Source organism: Mastigoproctus giganteus, chromosome 9 (genome assembly GCF_048544385.1).
Source record: "Mastigoproctus giganteus isolate SK-2022 chromosome 9, ASM4854438v1, whole genome shotgun sequence".
Classification (NCBI taxonomy): domain Eukaryota; kingdom Metazoa; phylum Arthropoda; class Arachnida; order Uropygi; family Thelyphonidae; genus Mastigoproctus; species Mastigoproctus giganteus.
Window position 1 is genome coordinate 215,737,833 of NC_143583.1, and position 20,757 is coordinate 215,758,589.

Here is a 20,757-nt window from a genome sequence, read left to right on the forward strand (position 1 = left end):
CAGGCAGCACAATGATTCAGATTGGCAAAAAGGTGTGCAAGTTAATATATTATGTATACCAAATCAGGCACTTTCTTCAAGCCTGACATCATATGGTATACAATTTTGTCCAGTCATCAAGGTAATCCCTTCCACCCTGGCATGCCAACTTTCCACCATGAAACTTCTGCCTTAACTTCGATCTACTTACTCCAATTTCCAGCCTGCATTTACTGATGGCTCGAAATCAGAATCATCTGTGGGATCTGTTGCTGTCTTCCCAGATAGCATGCTTTCTGAGAAGATTCCCCAGGAGTGCAATATGCACCACAGAGATGTATGCTATAGAGCTAGCAGTGGACCACATTAAAACTAATAATTATCAAAGGTGTATAGTTTACACAGATTCTTGAATAACATTACAGGCTTTATCAATGATGAGATATAATCCTCATCCAGTCCTGTCCAGGGTTCAGAAGAATTTTTATTTTCTTTTATGAATCTTCATTTAGCATCTGCTTCTGCTGGATCCCAAGCCACATTGGGATAAGGGATAATGATCTGGCAGATGCTGTGGCCAGATCAGTACAACCCCCAGAGCTATCACAGCTTGTTATTCTCCTATATGATTACAGGCAAGTGATAATAAATATATTACACTCCCAATGGCATAGACAGGACACGAATAAGTTGTATCAAATTAAGCCTGTATCCAAACATGGCAGTCTAGTCTGCACAGGAACTATAGAGAGGAAGTTGTTCTTGCTCACCTCCACATAGGAAACAGTCATCTTATGCATTCTTTTCTGCTGAGGACATTGAGGAGCCCCTCAATCAGATACTCTCTAGCAGTATCACGGGTCAGCTGTTTTTAACTATTTAAAACTAATTAACTTATTTAATTGTATTTAAGTATACCCTTTTATTGCATATAGTTTTATACTTATACATCCTTTATATTTTATGATGCTTTCTGCTTTTATATAGTAGATAATACCTTTTTGGCATAGTGACCAATTTTCATTGGTCACTAATATTTTATCATCTTTTTACCCTTTTCATAATTATCACTGCTTTCTGTTCTTTTACCATTGTTGGCACATTATAGCCTCTATTGCTGATGTGCCAGTAACCTGCAAACCAAACCAGGCACTCTCTTCCATGACATGTGGTAAGAGAACATGCTATCAGTCACCTGGCATATATGTCACCTTCATGTAACCTCCTTTGTGTGGTAGAGAAAAATGTAGCCATAAGGTCTGAATGCAGTATGGTGATGATACCAACCAGTGTTTTCATGCCAAAAGTAGATGGTGTCTATCTTCATTCATTGCTGTTGTGCTAGGCTGCCAAGTGTTGTGGTTCCAGTCCCTGTTTGGAAATTTAATAATATTCTGGTCAATTGCATGAATAACAAATTCAGCTTATTGAGACTGATCAGCATAAAGCCTTCAAATGTTTCCCAAGTACAAAAATTCAGCCAGTTGATCAGTATAAAGCCTTCCGATAACACTGGTCAACACGTAAAATGTTATAAAAATGAAAATATCCAATCTTGACTAATTTTATGCTTCTGAACACAAAAATCACATTAAAATTTGGCGATTGGCTCTTGTTTTGAATTACAGTTGGGGTCTCATATTAGCGAGTTACTGTACATTATCAACTACGGCTCTCGGCAAAACGCATAGCAACTCTGCAGTTTCAATGCCACCACGTTCTTATCACGTGATAAGCAGTTGTCGCCTCAAATGCATCTTCAACTCTGTTGCAGTAATCCTCAAATACAGCTAGATACTGGGTGATTTATTCTCAGTTAATGGTTGTTCTCTGTGAGATTCCTACTTTTTATGCAGTATTTGTGTTGTGTAAGATTAATATGCCCCGTACTTGTGTGAATAATCTTCTGTTATGGATGACTTCTGTTACGTATATGAAGAAGTCACATTAGCTTCAAGAAAGCATCCCTTAACTCGAGCCATAAAAAAGACCTACTTCTTGTACTTTGAGTGTAAAGTAGGAGACAGAACAAGAATTGGGCTCCACACAGTCATGTGCTGCACTATCTGTTCATCAAACTCAATGCATGGGTGAATTGTAAGGGACATTTTTTCTTTCACAGTGCCCATGATATGGAGCGAGCCAACAAATCTCATCAGAGATAGTTACTTCTGTATGCCTCCTATTAGAAAAAGTGGACAGTGATGTACCCAAATATACCATCTGTAATTCGTCCCATGCCTCACGGTGAAGTACTACCTATCCCTGAACTACCCGACCATTTTTCTGTACACTCTGATAAAGATGAAGACACTGACAAACATCAATTTGATATACACGAAGAAGCACAACAGCTGTCTACGTCAAGGGTTCCATCATTTTGTGCAAATCTTTATCCTTCTGAACCACATAAGATCATAGAAAGTGATCTTAATGTCCCCATTAAGGATCTTGAACTGCCAAAGAATAAGGGGGCTTTTGACCTCGAAGCTACAGCAGTGGAATCATCTAGATCATTCTGTGAAAGTGACAACACTTCATACACAAAATAAAGACTGTGATAAATTCTATCAAACAGGTGAGCTCACTGTTTGTAAGGATGTTGATGGTCTAATGGCAGCAATGAACATGAAGCACCTTCCTGAAGAATGGTGACTATTTATAGACACTTCTAAATTTAGCCATAAGGCTGTGTTATTAAACAATGGAAATATGCTGCCTTCAATACCTCTTGCGTATGACATCCACAAAAAAAAAAACATGTGCAGGCAAACATGGAGAACATCTTCTTAGGTGTACACTATCAGAAGTATGAGTGGCAGTTATGTGGTGATTTTAAGGTAATCACCAATTTAATTAGGACTGTAAAAGGGAACAAAAATACACTAAGTATTGTTGCTTTCTCGGTAAGTGGGGTAGTCCTGCCAAGAATATGCACTACGAGAAGAGGAATTTCCCTCAATGAAAATCATTAACACCTGGAATGAAGAATGTAGCATTTGAACCTCTGGTAGATCCAAATAAAGTTTTGCTTCCACCACTCCACACTAAACTGGGGCTCATGAAAATTTTCGTGAAGACTTAGGAAGTGAATGGTTCTGCATTCACGTACTAGCAAGAGAAATTCCCAAGACTTATTACAAAGAGGATTAAGGCAGGAGTTTTCATTGGTCCACAAATAGGGCAATTTTTCAAAGGCAAACAGGTTGAATGTGTCCTTAGTGATAGTGAGAAATCAGTGTGGAAAGTCTTTCGAAATGTTTCTACTGGTTTTCTAGGAAATGTTAAAGCCAGCAACTACAGGCTGCTTGTGGAAGATCTCATTACTTCTTATGAAAAACTGGGGTACAACATGTCATTGAAGATGCATTTCTAGGATTCACACCTGGATTTCTTCCCACCAAACTGTGGTGACGTCAGTGATGAACATGGTGAGTGCTTCCATCAAGACATTGCAGTGATGGAACAAAGATACAAAAGCAAATGGAGTGCCGCCATGTTACCCAATTATTATTGGTTGGTAAAAAACGATGCTCTCAAAGCTGAATACAAGCGAAAGATGAAAGGTCCCATGTTTGATACAGTTATGTTCGTAGCTACATCTTACTGCCATAATAATAAAAAATACCTTGTATAAATATATAAAAGTATTTTTTCGAAAACAAGAGCCAAACTGCCATTTTAAGCACTGTTTCTGTGTTTAGCATCCCAAAATCTATAAAATAAATTTATTTTCATGCCTGTAACAAGATATAACCTAAATTTTGTTGTTCAGTGTAATTCTAAAGTGCAAACAAACATTCAGGCAGATGATATCTTTCAGGCATTCATGAAACATTGGCAATGCTGATGTGACTAACTGGATCACTGAATAAGAATATGCTCACTTTTTTGCCTCTTCTTTTATAAATTGTAGTTGCTAGTTAGGCTATAAAAGTGACTATATCACAATGGAATCAAATCATGTTCTTTTGCATATGGTATGTGAAATCAGCACAATCTTTTTGTGTATGTAATATAATTTTTTTATTGTATGTTTACAATATGAGTGAAAAATATTATAAAATAATTTTATTAAAAATAATGTTTATTTTTTATAAAATAAATAATTTTATAAAAAATTGTTTCCAACTTTCATAACAACAAGGTAATTTTCCTTGACGATTTTAATGTTCGCATCTCCACTTGGCTTCCATTTTCTAGTCACACCGACCCAGCTGGTCGAGATGCTGAGGCTTTTGCAATTACTAATGAACTTGCACAGATTGTTCATTTACCTACAAGAATACCGGACAATCATAACCATACAGCCAACACTCTTGATCTTTTTTTCACAAACAACCCTTCTAAGTACACTTTCGAAGTGAGTGGTCCTTTAGGCACCCCCAGATCACAACTTGGTGATTGTCTCTTCTCCAATGGAGCGTTTATCTCATTTTATATAAACTCTAAAAGTGGTAATCAATGGGTGCTGCTCTTCTTGGACTAATGTTATTAGTGGAGTCCCACAGGGTTCGGTGTTAGGTCCACTGTTGTTTTGTATATTTATCAATGATATTGATGAAAGTATATCAGGCTTAATGTCGAAGTTTGCAGATGATACAAAGGTTGGCAGGGTTGTTAATGACAGTAATGGCAGTGTGCTACTGCAACAGGATCTAGATAATTTGAGCAGATGGGCTAAGTGGCAACTGAAGTTTAACCTTGACAAATTTAAAGTACTGCATATGGGTAGAAGTAACCCCCAGAGAAACGTACCAACTGTGTGGTACTACACTTAAGGTGGTAGAAAATGAAAAAGACCTGGGAGTAATTGTGCAGTCAGATATGAAGTTTTCTGAGCAATGCAGACAGGCTGCCAGGGCAGGTCATGGTGTTTTGTCAGTGATATATAGGAATTTTGCTAGCAGGGAAAAGGAGGTGATTATCCCTCTGTATAAGGCAATGGTCAGGCCACGCCTTGAGTACTGCGTACAGGTCTGGAGGCCTCATTTTAGGAAGGATGTAGATTTACTTGAGCATGTACAGAGGAGGGCAACAAGATTGGTGAGGGGAATGAAGGGATCCTCTTACCAAGAGAGGCTTAAATTCTGCAAATTGCAGTGGCTGGAGACTAGGCACCTGTGCGGTGATCTGATTGAGGTATATAAGGCCTTGAATGGGTTGAGCACGCTGAATTCTGATGGGATCCTTCCACTTGTTCAGATTACGAACCTAAGGGGGCATAAATTCAAATTAAGAAAAGACAGATGTAGAATAGATGTGCAGAAATTTGCCTTTAGCCAGCGGGTGGTTAATTGCTGGAACAACCATCCATCTGTCGTTGTGGAAGTTGATAGGTTGAATAAATTTAAGGAGGAACTGGACAGGCATTTGGAGGCAATGGTGTGATTTTTTTTTTTTTATTTGGCTGATACTGCATAAGCTCATACACTTGCTTTCTTGCATCACATGCCACTGCTACTACTACTACTACTACTACTACTGTTTCAAAACTTCTGATGTTAACGTTTGCTCAGATCGTGTCAATAAAATTATTCTTGTAGGAATGGAATCCTTCATTCAACACTCCACTTTAAAATCTCGTCCTTCATCTAAACCTTGGTTTTCCAATAAATGTGCTAAGGCTGTTCAAGAGAAGAACGTTGCATATTGTAATTTGCTTGTTTCCAATTCTTCAATTTCATTTTCTGCCTACACTAAAACTCGCAACAATTGTAAAGCAGTTATTAATCAATCTAAACTAGATTTTGAACAGGCTAAGAATAGAAAACTGGCTTCTTCCCTTATAGTTGCCAAGTACTCTAGTCTCTTGCCAAAGCTATTGGCCGCAACTTTTGCCCATCTCTGTTACCACCTCTATCAAAACCAGATGGTTCTGTTGTCACTTCGGCAAAGGATAAAGCTGACATGCTAGCATCCCATTTCTCTTCCAACTCACATATTAATGATCTTGGTAAAACACCTCCCACCATTCCTAACACACTCCATTCAATGCCTCCTGTGGTCTTCCGCCAAAAGTATATCAGAACAATTTTGACGAATCTTGATGCTAAGATAGCTCCAGGTCTTGATGGTATTTCTCCACTTGTTCTCAAAACCTGTGCTCCTGAACGTACTCCTGTTCTTTACTGCCTTTTTCACTTTCTTATTCCAAAGGTGTTTTTTCCTTCTGTTGGAAATTTGCTCATATCCAACCAATTCCTCAAAAGGGTGACAAATCCCTCCCATCCAATTGTCATCCCATCAAAATTACTTCTACTCTTTCTAAAGTAATGGAGAAATCAATTAACCGCCAACTGTTAAACTACCTAGAAACCTTCCGTCTGATCAACGGTCGCCAGTATGGATTCCGTCAGTGTTGATCCACTGGCGATATTCTGGCTTATGTTACTCATTTATGGACAAATTCAATGGAAAAGTTTGATGAAACACAAGCAGTTGCTCTTGTGTTTGGCATAAAGGTCTTCTAAACAAGCTTCCGTCTTATGGTTTGCCAACTGTTTTTTTGTAATTGGTTATTCAGTTTTCTCTCTGATCACTCACTGAAGGTGATGGTAGATGGCTCTCTGTCTTCTAACTTCACTACTAATGCTGGTGTACCCCAAGGTTCAGTTCTTTCACCCACTCTTTTCCTATTGTATATTAATGACCTTCTTCCATTGACTGGAAATCCTATCCATAGTTTTGCCAATGATAGCACATTGCATTCCTCTTTCCATTTTGAGAAACCTTGCCCTGCTCAATCAGCATCAACTTCACGAATATCTGCTTCCAATTCCTTAAATGCCGATCTCCAGGTAATTCTCCAGTTGAGGAAAAACAACTTAGTTGATTTCAATCCTTCTGACTCTGTATAGTCTTATAACTCACAAAAAGGATTCTTCTGCTCCTATGCTTATCTTTGGTGACACTCCGATTTCTAGGCAAAATGATATATCTCTTTTGGGGATTACCCTGAGTTCTAATCTCTCTTGGCACAAGAGAGATTAGAACTCAGGGTACAAGGTGTAATGTGCTTGAGTACATTTGTAATGTACTCAAGCACATTACAAATATTGCTTCCTCTGCATCTAAAAACTTGGTTTCTCTTTCGCTCTCGGCGTTACTTTTCTTCCAAACACCTGTTCACTCTGTGCAAATCTGCCCTGTCATGGAATATTGTTCCCATATCTGGGGCAGTGCCCCCAAAACCTCTCCCAGGCTTCTAGATTCCATTCAGATGAGGGCAGTTAGGTTAATTAATGACTCCTCTCTAGCAGAGTCTCTCCACTCGCTGTCTCATAGAAATACTGTTTCTGCTGTATGCCTTTTCTACAGATACTTCCATGGGCACTGTTCTTCTGAATTGGCTTCTATAATTCCTGTGCTCTCTTTCAAAACAGTCCGAACATGTGCCGTCACCAGCCAACATCCATTTACTGTCCAACTTCAAACTCACAAAACCAACTTTTCATCTTCCTCGTTTATTCATTCAACTGCCGTTTTCTGGAACAACCTTCCTTTATACGTATTTCCTGAAAATTACACTCTACAGAAGTTCAAGTCTAATGTCAACAAATATCTTCTTTCATCTTCTCAACCTCCAACCCAAGCTCAGTACTAAGTACAGGCAGTTCTCGCTTTACGAGTTCCTGGGTTTACGAGTTTTTTCCCACCAGTATCACGTATCAACAAAATCGAGAATTTGAACATTAATTGCAAAATATTAATGTTAAACATTCATAAATACTGCATTCCACACCACGTGCGCAGCTATACAATACAGTGTACCCACTTTACGATATTAATCCGTTTCAGAGACACCATTGTATTGTTAAAATACCATAACGTGAACCCAGTAACATTGTTTTTTCGGTAATTCGTTTCAAGATCTTAGAAGTTGAAATTTTCGCTGTATAACTAAGCTATTTATCTCTTTAAAATGTCATTTTTAAGATCACGACCGTGACCTTAAGGCAATATAAAAGGTCGTGAGCGTGGTTTGTAAATTGGATTAGTTACCAATTCAAATCATTAAAATGCACTACACTTTCATCGTTATCATAGGTTCAGTTATAAGAATCAGTTTTAAACGATTCTTTCTGATATTTTTCTAAAGCACATTTTTGGAAGTTACAACCATAAAACAATAAAAATAATTTGCTCTTCCTGGTTTATTGGGCTTTTCTGTTATTGCAAGCAATTATAAACGGGTAGTAAACTTGACCTTCTTGCATTTGCAAAAATACCGATAGTTGGAATTGTGGTTTTTTACGTTATTATGGCAACATGTGTTTCCCCTTTACTGAAATCTTCAGTTATATAAAAAACATAAATAAATTTTCTGAATCTTCTTTTCATTTCTTTTTTTAAGCTTCGTAAATTTGTTACTCTATGCGAATCATGTTAGTTTGAATTTGTGTGTGCCGTTAAAAAATGCTTATGCAAGCAATCGTGAATTTTATAATTAAAGGAGAAGATTATCTTGGAAAGAAACGCCTCTTGAAAGATTTCTGAAGAAGACAACTCCTTGGGCAACAAACCAATGAGTGCTGAGCCAATAATGAGTGATCAACGAGTGTGCATTTAGTCGATGATGATGAAGAATAAACATTCTTTAACATTTGTAAGTCGTAAATAATTTCTCTATTATTATAATTTGCTTGATTTTAGAGACTACATTTTCATTTCTTCGGATAAATCAATTATTGTTTAAGCATAAACTAATTAGCTAACTAATTTCATTGTTGAGAATGTGACCCCTATTTTTAACCTTATTTCTATGGGAAATAAATTTCTGCTTTACGAGTTTTCGCTTTGTGAGCGTGTGCTAGAAACGAATTAACTCGTAAAGTCGCGAACTACCTGTACTATAGGTTCTAAGACCTCTCGTCTTTGGCGGTTTCATAAAAAAAAAAAAAAAAAAACTGTTCTCTGCACCCTTTCCAACAGAGATGTGGCTTTCCTAAAATAGCATGAATGTCTGGAGTTAGGCCTCTTGGTCCTTCCATGTTTCTTAATGATTTTAATAAGTTTGAATGATGAAACATTGCAGGAAAGTGTATTTTGTTACAGAGGTTTTCATTACATTTTTCATTAAGAAAATTAACATTTACATTTTAAATATTTCAATCCATTAATGAAAGAGCAAGTATTGGTTTACTCAAGCAGAATACAAAAAATCAAAAACTTTTTCCAGGAATAAAAAGAAGTGGGGCTTGTACGATCCTGTGCCACTGTTATTGTTGCAAAGCTTGACATCATGGAGCAAATTCTGCTCCCACGATATTTTGACCTACTCGCCATCACCAAAATCTGGCTTAATGATGATCAAGATTTCCTAGTGGCAGCTTCCCCAGCTGATTATGGGGTCATATTCACATCTCAGATTGCACACAAGGGTAGAAGTGTCACAATATTTTACAAGAAATCTGCTTTCAAGCTATTGGATAATAAATCCAGCAACTCGCCCAATTATGAAGCAGCCCTTGTTATGTTAGGATACAACTTCGCGAAGTTTGACATCTGTGTGGTGTATATACCCACAACACCTTCCCGGCAAATCATCCTTGAAGTATCCAACTGGTTAATCAATCAGCTGCATCCCACCGCTTCTCACTTAATTTGTGGTGACTTCAATTTGCCTCCTCAACTATCTGATCTGAAAAAGGATCTTCTTGCACACTTGAGGTGTTCTGACATACAACTTATTAATCAACTGCCAACCAGAGGGAATAACCTCTTAAACCTCGTTCTAGCCTCTATCCTTTGCACCCTTGATTACATTGCAGAAACGTCATTTGACTCTGATCATGCCCCAATACATGTGACTCGATATCTACCAGCCCCCAAGTTAGAAGCTGGAAGGACAATAAAAAAGGTTGACATCACTAGCCTCAACTTATTGAAGTAGACAAGTGCACCAGAGCTACCTCTCTCATTCCTTGGGAGGCCTTAGAGACTTGTGACCCAGAACTAGCTGTGAACATTCTCACAAACTGGATCAACGTCATTTGACTCTGATCATGCCCCAATACATGTGACTCGATATCTACCAGCCCCCAAGTTAGAAGCTGGAAGGACAATAAAAAAGGTTGACATCACTAGCCTCAACTTATTGAAGTAGACAAGTGCACCAGAGCTACTTCTCTCATTCCTTGGGAGGCCTTAGAGACTTGTGACCCAGAACTAGCTGTGAACATTCTCACAAACTGGATCAACATGGTTGCCAAATATGCTGCCTCTAAAAAAATCACAATCAGTCCATATACAAGACTTTGGTGGTACTCAGAACTCAAAATGAGTTTTCAGCTGAAGCAACAGCTCCATCGCACATGGAAACAGTCGCAAAATGTCAATGACCACATGGCTTATTCAAGGGCATGGGCTCAATTCAACCACCTGAAATCTCAGGCTATCAAATTGTATGTTAACCGTGATCTAGCTAAAGGGAAAATTCCATACAAGAATGTGAACCTTTGCTTTCCTCTGCAACTTGATCCAGAATTGTGGCTCGATTCCATCACAAGATTTAACCGTAATCCTGTGCCAAACTGAGATCTGGCTCTATCAACAGAGCTCACCTAGCACGAAGTGTTGAATTTCATTCAGATCACAAAACAACTGATCGTGGCCATCAATTCTCTACCTGCCTCATCAACCACTGGTGATGATGGAGTTCCCCAATTCATGCTCAAATGCCTAAATCCATACATTATTCAGCCACTTTTAATTATCTTCAACCAGTTACTCTCGAACCAGATTTTCCCACAGCAGTGGAAAAACTATCTCATCAAACCTTTAGCTAAAGTTCGGTCGCCATCGCAACCTGAAAACTACCGACCCATTTCCAACTCCTCCAGCCTGGTGAAGCTCCTGGAGAAGGCCTTACTCCCAATCCTCACTAAACAGATCTTGCCCAGTAATCCAGCCCAAATTCACTACTCCCCTTCCAAACAGATCAATGATCACCAATCTGCTAGCGAACAATAGTACTATCTTGTTAGCATTTGAGAAAAGGCAAGAACTAGCTGTTACTTACTTAGACATTGAGGTTGCATTTGATGCCATCCAAGTCATCCGAAAAGATCTAAACCTCCCAAGGACTTCCTAATTCATTTCACAAATATACGTGGTCTCAATTCTAATCTCAATGATGTCCATTTCCACTTGCAGTCTGCCAAACCCATGTACTTTTTCTGACAGAATCTCAGTTATCGGTTGATTCATCTACTGCTCATCTCAGATGCCCAAATTATTCGCTGTATGATTCCTTTCACCTCAAAGGTGGTACTTGTGCATATGTCCGTTCTGATATTCCCTGTCAGAGACTTGGCAATTTGGAATCTCCTCTCTTTGATCTTCTCTGGCTTAAAATCTCTCTACCTCATTGTGTCAAATTCATCTGTTGTCTCTACCGTTCTCCCAACTCCACTAATCACTTGGAGCTCTTTGACTTCCTCTCTTTGCAACTTGACTTTCTCCAGTCCAACTTTCCTAACAGTGAAGTAATTTTCCTTGGTGATTTTAATGTTCACAACTCCAGCTGGCTTCCATTTTCTAGTCACACCGACCCAGCAGGTCGAGATGCTGAGGCTTTTGTAATTACTAATGACCTAGCACAGATTGTTCATTTACCTACAAGAATACCGTACAATCCTAATCATACAGCCAATACGCTTGATCTTTTTCTCACAAACAAACCTTCTAAGTACAAGGTCGAAGTGAGAGGTCCTTTAGGCACTTCAGATCACAACTTGGTGATTGTCTCTTCTCCAATGGAACCTTTATCTCATGGCTATTCCCAACCTCGTATTGTTTGGCATTACAAGAATGCAAAATGGGATGACCTGCGAGACTTCTTTTCTTCTTTTCCTTGGTCTGATTACTGTTTCAAAACTTCTGATGTCAACGTTTGCTCAGATCGTGTCAGTGAAATTATTCTTGCAGGAATGGAATCCTTTATCCCACACTCCACTTTAAAATCTCGTCCTTTATCTAAACCTTGGTTTTCCAATAAATGTGCTAAGGCTGTCCAAGAGAAGAATGTTGCATATCGTAATTGGCTTGTTTCTAATTCTTCAGTTTCATTTTCTGCCTACACCAAAGCTCGCAACAGTTGTAAAGCAGTTATTAATCAGTCCAAACTAGAGTTTGAACAGGCTAAGAGTAGAACACTTGCTTCTTGCCCTAATGGTAGCCGAGCATTCTGGTCTCTTGCCAAAGCTATTGGCCGCAACTTTTGCCCATCTTTGCTCCCACCTCTGTCCAAACCAGATGGTTCTGTTGCTACTTTAGCCAAGGATAAAGCTGACCTGCTAGCATCCCATTTTTCTTCCAGCTCATGTATTAATGATCTTGGTAAAACACCTCCCACCATTCCCAACACGCTCCATTCAATGCCTCCTGTGGTCTTCCGTCAAAAGGATATCAGAAGGATTTTGATGAATCTTGATGCTAAGAAAGCTCCAGGTCCTGATGGTATTTCTCCACTTGTTCTCAAAACCTGTGCTCCTGAACTTACTCCTATTCTTTGCCGCCTTTTTTTCACTTTCTTATTCCAAAGGTGTTTTTCCTTCTGCTTGGAAATTGGCTCATATCCAGCCAGTTCCTAAAAAGGGTGACAAATCCCTCCCATCCAATTATCGTCCCATTGCAATTACTTCTACTCTTTCTAAAGTAATGTAGAAATCAATTAACCGCCAACTCTTAAACTACCTAGAAACCTTCCGTCTGATCAACGATCAATGGATTCCGTTAGTGTCGATCCACTGGAGATATTCTGGCTCATGTTACCCATTTATGGACTAATTCAATGGAAAGGTTCGGTGAAACACAAGTAGTTGCTCTTGACATCTCAAAGGCTTTTGATCGTGTTTGGCATAAAGGTCTTCTAAACAAGCTTCCATCTTATGGTTTGCCAACTGTTTTTAGTGATTGGTTATCCAGTTTTCTCTCTGATCACTCACTGAGGGTGATGGTAGATGGCTCTCTGTCTTCTAACTTCTCCACTAATGCCGGTGTCCCCCAAGGTTCAGTTCTTTCCCCCACTCTTTTCCTCTTGTATATCAATGACCTTCTTCCATTGACTGGAAATCCTATCCATAGTTTTGCCGATGATAGCACATTGCATTCATCTTTCCATTTTGAGAAACCTTGTCCTGCCCAATCAGCTTCAACTTCTCGAAAATCTGCTACCAATTCCTTAAATGCCGATCTTCAGGTAATTCTCCAGTGGGGCAAAGACACCTTAGTTGATTTCAACCCTTCTAAAACTCAGTCTTGTCTTATATCTCGCAAAAAGGATTCTTCTGCTCCTATGCTTATCTTTAGTGACACTCCGATTTCTAGGCAAAATGATATATATATCTTTTGGGGATTACCCTGACTTCTAATCTCTCTTGGCACAAACACATTACAAATATTGCTTCCTCTGCATCTAAAAAACTTGGTTTTCTCTTCCGCTCTCGGCGTTACTTTTCTTCCAAACAGCTGCTCACTCTGTATAAATCGCAAATCCGCCCTGCCTTGGAATATTGTTCCCACATCTGGGGTGGTGCCCCCAAAACCTCTCTCAGGCTTCTTGATTCCATTCAGAAGAGGGCAGTTAGGTTAATTAATGATTCATCTCTAACAGAGTCTCTCCACTCGCTTTCTCATATACGCACTGTTTCTGCTGCATGCCTCTTCTACAGAAACTTCCATGGGCACTGTTCTTCTGAATTGGCTTCTATAATTCCTGCTCTCTCTTTCAAAACAGTCCGAACACGTGCCGCCACTAGCCAACATCCATTTACTGTTCAACTTCAAACCCACAGAACCAACTTTTCATCTTCCTCATTTATTCATTCAACTGCCGTTTTCTGGAACAACCTTCCTTCATACGTATTTCCTGAAAATTACAATCTACAGAAGTTCAAGTCCAATGTCAACAAATATCTTCTTTCGTCTTCTTAACCTCAAAGCCAAGCACGGTACTAAGTACTATAGGTTCTAGTACCTCTCGTGTTTGGGATTCACATAAAAAAAAAAAAAAAAAGTAAACCAACTTCTCAATCTCCTGAAATGCCACTTCCAGATCACAGACAACATACTATGCTTTCTTTCCTCTCTTCTGTATGACAGAGTTATAAAGCTTTATACAGGAGATTGCAGCCTTACAAGATTCGTCACTGCAGGTGTCCCACAAGGAGGGGTCATTTCAGGCCTTCTGTTTTCATCTATTATCTCCCCACTGGTTGCACATTCTTGGTGTCTACTGAGCTATGTGGATGAAATCAAGATACACTCACTCCCATCATCCCCAGTGAAGATCTAGATCTGGTAAAAATGGAAATTAACAACACTCACTGCTGTCACATCTTACCTCTGCCAGTTCAGGCTCAAGATCAGGCCTCCTAAGTCCGAATTTATGGTGTATTCACTGAAGAAAATTCCATTTCTCTGGCCTTCAATCAGCAACATCCTCATCGCCATTGTGTCCAGCCATTGTGACCCAGGCATTGTGTTTGACTCCAAACTTCAGTTTGACGCCCACTTAGACATGTTCCTCACACGTGCTTCAAGACTCTAGTGGATAGCAAAACAACATCTCCTACATATCACCGATAAAAAGATGTCCATGAAGTACATAAAAACAGTTATCTTTCCGCCTTTGCTCTATGCTGCTGAAATTTGGGCCTCAGCAGCACCGACAATAAAGAACCACTGTTTGCAGCAGAATTATGGCTCCTAAAGTGGGCCAACAGGAAGCACAACCTTTCAGCTCTGATTCGTATCATGCAGCTTGCCGACCCTCTCGGGATTCCACAGCTTCCCACCTTAATCGATGACCAATGCCTTCTAGCAACAGTAAATATGATAACAGGCATAATTGCAACACCTTCATTCTGGGATACCTGTGGCTGGAGGATTCCCCCTGCTGCCCTTAGGGCCAATCTCGAGCTCTACCTGCATTCAGCATGACTCCATCTCTCGGACAGGTTCCTCCCTCAGCAGATGCTCAAGCAAACCCAGGAACTTGATGCCGACCTGAACAAATACGCCATTGACTGGACATACCAGAAAAAATATTATGGCTAGCAGGACTAATCAGCAATGATTGATCTGTACCTCGCATCTGCTTCTGTCTGAATGAGCTGGTGCTCTTATCTTGATGTTAAGCTAGCTCGATCAGACCTAACTCTTGTGAGGAGTTCTCTCCTTTGTATTGAAATATGTTTTCATTTGTATAGTTACCTTTTTTCATTTCGAAAAAAATAATTGTTCGAGTATCCCGAAAGTATCAGGAGGCTGTAAACCCCTGGCTTTATGGCTGTGAAGGGCAATAAAAAATTATCTCTCTCTCTAACTGTTAGTAGCAGTAACACTGCTGCTTGATTAATTCAGTTTTTATTTCATCTTTTAAATTATCTGGGCATGCTAAAAGGAAAACATTAGTTGGAACTTTTTCTGTCATTGTTACGCTTGGAATAAAGGTGAAATAGTTCAAAATTGTTCATAATTTGGATACATCTCTTATTTTCAGTCTGTTATGAAGACAACTGCAAAATATTCATTTTTTTTTTATATTGAAAACTTATAAGTTTAATTATTTTTTTTAAAATACTTCCCTGTCCCCACAAACATGCACTTTCCCTATTGCTGAACTAAACTTGAAAGAAACAAAAATTGGACCTGTGTGCTGCAGTGACTGGATGCAGCACAATGCTTTGACATAAACATAGTATGGTGCTAATGCACATCTTTTATTGAATGCTGAATGCTGCTAATATTAAATTCTTGCTTTAGAGTTCTCTTGATACCTATATGCAAGAATTGGCTTTACAAAGCCAAAAACTTGGGTTATTGCTTTGGTTATTGCTTTCGTAAAGGCGACTACGATGGACTGAGACAGTATTCAAATTCTATACAGTGGGACCAACTGATGATGTTACCAACAGCAAATGCAAAATGGGAAGCATTCAAAGAACTTATCTTGGAAGCTACTAGGCTTTACATACCAACTAAGAAATATTGTTCAAGGTTTAGGCCTAAATGGATGTCAGATGAACTGATGAGGCATATGGCAGAGAAGAAACATGCATGGGATACATACAAATTAACACATGACACAGAAGCCTATGATAGACACAAGTTGATCTGTAACCAAGTTACAAAGGAGGTTAGGCAGGCGAAGACAGATTACGAGAAATCTTTGGCAAGGGATGCAAAGAGTTCTTTACTATGTAAACTCTAGAAGGAAGGGGATGAATCAGATTGGTTCACTTGATATCGATGGGTTAACTGTTGATGATCCTGCTCAGGTAGCTAACAAACTAAATGAATATTTTGCATCGACATTCACACATGAGAAGTTATTTAGCGAGGGGAAAGCCAGAGGTGTATTCAACTCTAGCAGTAAGCTAGAGAATCTTGTAATAACTGAGAGTAAAGTGGAGGAGAAATTGTTGAAGATAAACACAAGAAAGGCACCCGGGGTGGATGGGATCTATCCAGTTATATTAAAGGAGGCAGCAGAGGAAGTAAGCAAACCCTTAGCCATAATTATGAGAGCTTCCTTGGACTCAGGGGAGGTACCCACAGACTGGAGATGTGCAAATGTGACCCCAATTCACAAAGGAGGATCAAAGGCTGACACAAGTAATTATAGACCTGTGAGTTTAACTTCTGTTCCAGGAAAATTAATGGAGGCACTAGTTAAAGAAGCACTGCAGTATCATTTAAACAAGACTTCAGTTATAGCTCGGACACAGCATGGCTTTGTTAAGAGGAAGTCTTGCCTGACCAATTTGATTGGATACTATGATGCAGTCACAAAGGAACTGGATGCAGGGAATAACTTTGATATTATATACTTGGATCTTAGAAAGGCTTTTGATACTGTTGCACATGGAAGACTGCTGCACAAATTGGAGCAGTCAGACATTGGAGGCAAATTGCTGCTGTGGATAAAGGGGTGGCTGAGGGGGAGAAGACAGAGAGTGGTAATCAATGGACACTGCTCGTCATGGACTAATGTTATTAGTGGAGTCCCTCAGGGCTCAGTGTTGGGTCCATTATTGTTTTCTGTATTCATAAATGATATTGATGATGGTATATCAAGCTTAATGTCCAAGTTTGCAGACGATACAAAGGTAGGCAGGGTTGTCAAGGACACTACTGACACTATGCTGCTGCAACAGGATCTGGAAAGGTTGAGCAGATGGGCTGAGAGGTGGCAAATGAAGTTTAACATTGACAAATGTAAAGTACTACACATGGGAAACAGCAACCCCAGAGCAACGTATCAACTCTGTGGTACTACACTGACAGTGGTAGAGAATGAAAGGGACCTGGGGGTGGTTGTACAGGCAGATATGAAGTTCTCTGAACAGTGCAGACGGGCTGCAAGAGTAGCTCATGGTGTATTGGCTCAATGATATATAGGAATTTTTCTAGCAGGGATAAGGAGGTGATTATTCCCTTGTATAAGGCAATGGTCAGGCCACACCTGGAGTACTGTATACAGGTCTGGAGGCCTCATTTCAAGAAGGATGTAGAGCTGCTGGAACGAGTACAGAGAAGGGCAACAAGATTAGTGAATGGAACAAAGGGGTGCTCTTACGAAGAAAGGCTTAAGTTTTGCAAATTACAGTGTGTCTGGAGACTAGGCACCAGCGAGGTGATCTGATAGAGGTGTATAAAGCCTTGAATGGTTTGAGCATGCTCAATGCTGATGGGATTCTTCCTCTCGCTCAGAATAATCACCTGAGAGGGCATAAATTCAAATTGAGGAAAGACAGATGTAGAATAGACGTGCGGAAATTTGCCTTTAGCCAGCGGGTGGTTGGTTGGTGGAACAGACTTCCATCCCTTGTCGTGGAAGTTGATAGCCTAAATAAGTTTAAGGCTCAGCTGGACAGGTATTTTGAACGAACAGAGGGGTGAAGTGGAAGTGTTTTTTTTTTTTTGTTTTTTTTTTTGGCTGATGTTGCATAAGCTTGCTTTCTTGCATCAAATGCCTCTACTAATGCTAATGCTAATACTTCCCCCTTTCCTCATTATTTTTTATTGCAAAACTTATTTTATAACAGAAGAATCAGTGATACATGTCAAAAGTGAAACCAATAATGAAGGTATACTAAAGTTCACATTGATGTCAATTTATTAGATATTTTTTATTTTCAAATTTAAGTTGTTTTGGTGGACATTTACCACCAATGTGCCCAGTAAAGGTTTAATAATTTGTCTTTGCACTTAAATTTCTGACCATAGAAGTAACTTTGCATTTATTTTATTTTATTCTTTTATTATTTTTTTTTTTTACATGGCTAGAATTTTTTAAATAATAAAACAGCCATTTGCATGCATTTTTTTTTCTTTTATTAATCTCACCAAAACGGCAAAATCCTTACATAAGAGGAACATATAATTTCAAAAATAATTTACCTACGTTAAAGTGTAGTACTTAAACACCATAAATTTCTATTAATAAAAAATTCATGCCAAAATACGATAAAATTAGAGGTTAAGAAAGTAATTAATATAGTGCAAAAAGATTTTAAAAAGTAATTTAAGAAAACTAAATGTTTCCTAACATTTATTGTGGTATTATTGTAACATTATAACATTTCATTATGGTTTTATGGTAACATTATAATATTTCATTATAGTATTATTGTTTCTTAATGAATTTAATTTTTTACATCCAGCAGCTACCAAAACGCAGTAAGAATTGCTATTAGACATCATGAATGTCTACAGTAATGATATATTTCATAGCTTACCTTCTCTTTTAGGCAGTGGCCATTGCCGTTGGAGGCACAGCAATGTTTACAGCTTTGTCAAATGCAACAAAAACTTTAACAGCAGTTTCAGTATCAGAGGTTGCTTCTTATCCAGTTCCTACAAGGTTTGTTATCATGTTTCATCTATAACATATATGTTAATTTTAAGAACAGTAGTGGAATTTCTTTATATTATAGGTTATGGGCTATCGTTAATTTTAATAAAGCGATTATAACTGATATAGAAACTTCTTTACGAAGATAACATGTGAATTATCTTTGTAAAGAATTCTCCCCCTCCCCCCCTTTGTCATGTTATTTAGATGACTAGAAGCCCCTTTTAGACTAATTTTCTAGATAAAGAGTTTTCTAGTTTTGCAAATTTCAGGATAGGTTGGACAGATATCTGGATAAAACCAGTTGACATTCTTTAAGGTTGAATATGCCTAGCTTCCATGTGGCAGTCTGCCTTTATTAACACTAATACTATTAGTAGTCACAAAACAATGTAGCCAAAAATTTACCCACATCATGTGCCATCATTTATAATAATTTATTCAAACTACCCACTTCCACATTAGGTGGAACTTTTTTCCAATAATCAGTTAATCTCTGACTGAGTTGCATTCAACCAGATATTAACTGATTAACTATATATATCTTTTGCAGCCATCCTTAATCAGTTTAAATTTATATCACACTGTGCATCACATCAGAAAAAGTAAATATACTATCAGTATTTAGTCTACTGAACTATTATAATCAATCAGATCTCCTCAGAGGTGCATATCTTCCAGAAGCTGTAATTTGCAAAACTGCAGTCTTTCTTGGTAAGAATACTTTTTTTTTTTTTTTTTTTTTTTTGTCCCCAGCCAGTCTTCATGCTATTCGCTCCACATTTTCTAACAGGTGTGTGTCCTTCCAAACATGTATGTAGTATTCCAGATGTTACATAACCATTGCCTTATTCATTGAGATGATCACATCACCTTTTTTCTTGCTGGAAAAGTTCCTGTATATCTTTGACAGAACCCTATAAGCTGTCCTGGCAGCCTGTATGTACAGTTTCATGAACTTCATGTCAAATTATACAATTAGCCCTAGGTCTTTTTCACTTTAAACAATATTTTAAACCTCAACTGCCACTTTACAGCCAGTCTATGTAATTTATCCAGATCTTATTGAAATAGCATACCATGATTACTCATTAACTACTCTGCTCACCTCTGTTCTTTGTACCAGCAAACTTAGGCATTCAACTTAATATGCCTATCTCAATATCATTAATAAATAGAAAACAGCACCTGATAGTGAACAATAAGAGGGACTCCTCTAAAAACATTAGTTCACAAGAGCAGTGGTAATTAATAACTACACTATTGCTCCAAATTAGACACTGCTCCAATAAAAAAAAAAAAAAAAACACCTCCCTTTCACTTATCCATTTGTTCTGAAAGTTTGTCCAGGTCTTCCTTGAATTTATTTAAGCTATCAACTTCCACAATGACCAATGGAAGTTTGTTCCAGCAATCAATCACTTGGCTAAAGGAAAATTTCCACAATTCTGTACTGCAACTCTCTTTGCTCAATTTGAATTTATGCTCTGTCAAGTGCGTAATCTGAGGAAGCAGAAGAATCCCATCAGCATTGAGCTTGCTCAAACCATTCAAGGTCTTATACACCTCAGTCAGATCACCTCACAGATTACTAGTCTCCAGACATTGCCGTTTGCAGACTTAAGCCTTTCTTGGTAAAAGCACCCCTCTGTTCACTTCACCAATCTCGTTGCCCTTCTGTGTACTCATTCCAACACACATCTTTAAAATGAAGCCTCCAGACTTTAGCATTAGCATTAGCATTAGCATTAGTAGAGGCATTTGATGCAAGAAAGCAATTGTATGCAGACTTGTATGCAGTACTCAAGATGTGGCCTGACCATTGCATTATACAAAGGGATAATCACTCCCTTATATCCCTGCTGTCAAATTCCTGTATATCAGTGCATTATAGCCATAGTTGCTTATGCGCC

The 20,757-nt window shown here is 38.6% G+C and overlaps 1 protein-coding gene across 2 annotated transcripts in view; it reads left to right on the forward strand.

Moving 5' to 3' along the window:
• LOC150081121 (ubiquitin carboxyl-terminal hydrolase 24-like) overlaps positions 1 to 20,757 on the forward strand; it is a 908,750-nt gene that overhangs the window by 335,605 nt on the left and 552,388 nt on the right. For both annotated transcript variants that reach the window (XM_090381072.1, XM_090381073.1), the window contains exon 22: positions 18,741 to 18,853. In XM_090381072.1, coding sequence (XP_090237198.1) covers positions 18,741 to 18,853 — 113 coding nt within the window. The remainder of the gene's footprint in view (positions 1 to 18,740; positions 18,854 to 20,757) is intronic.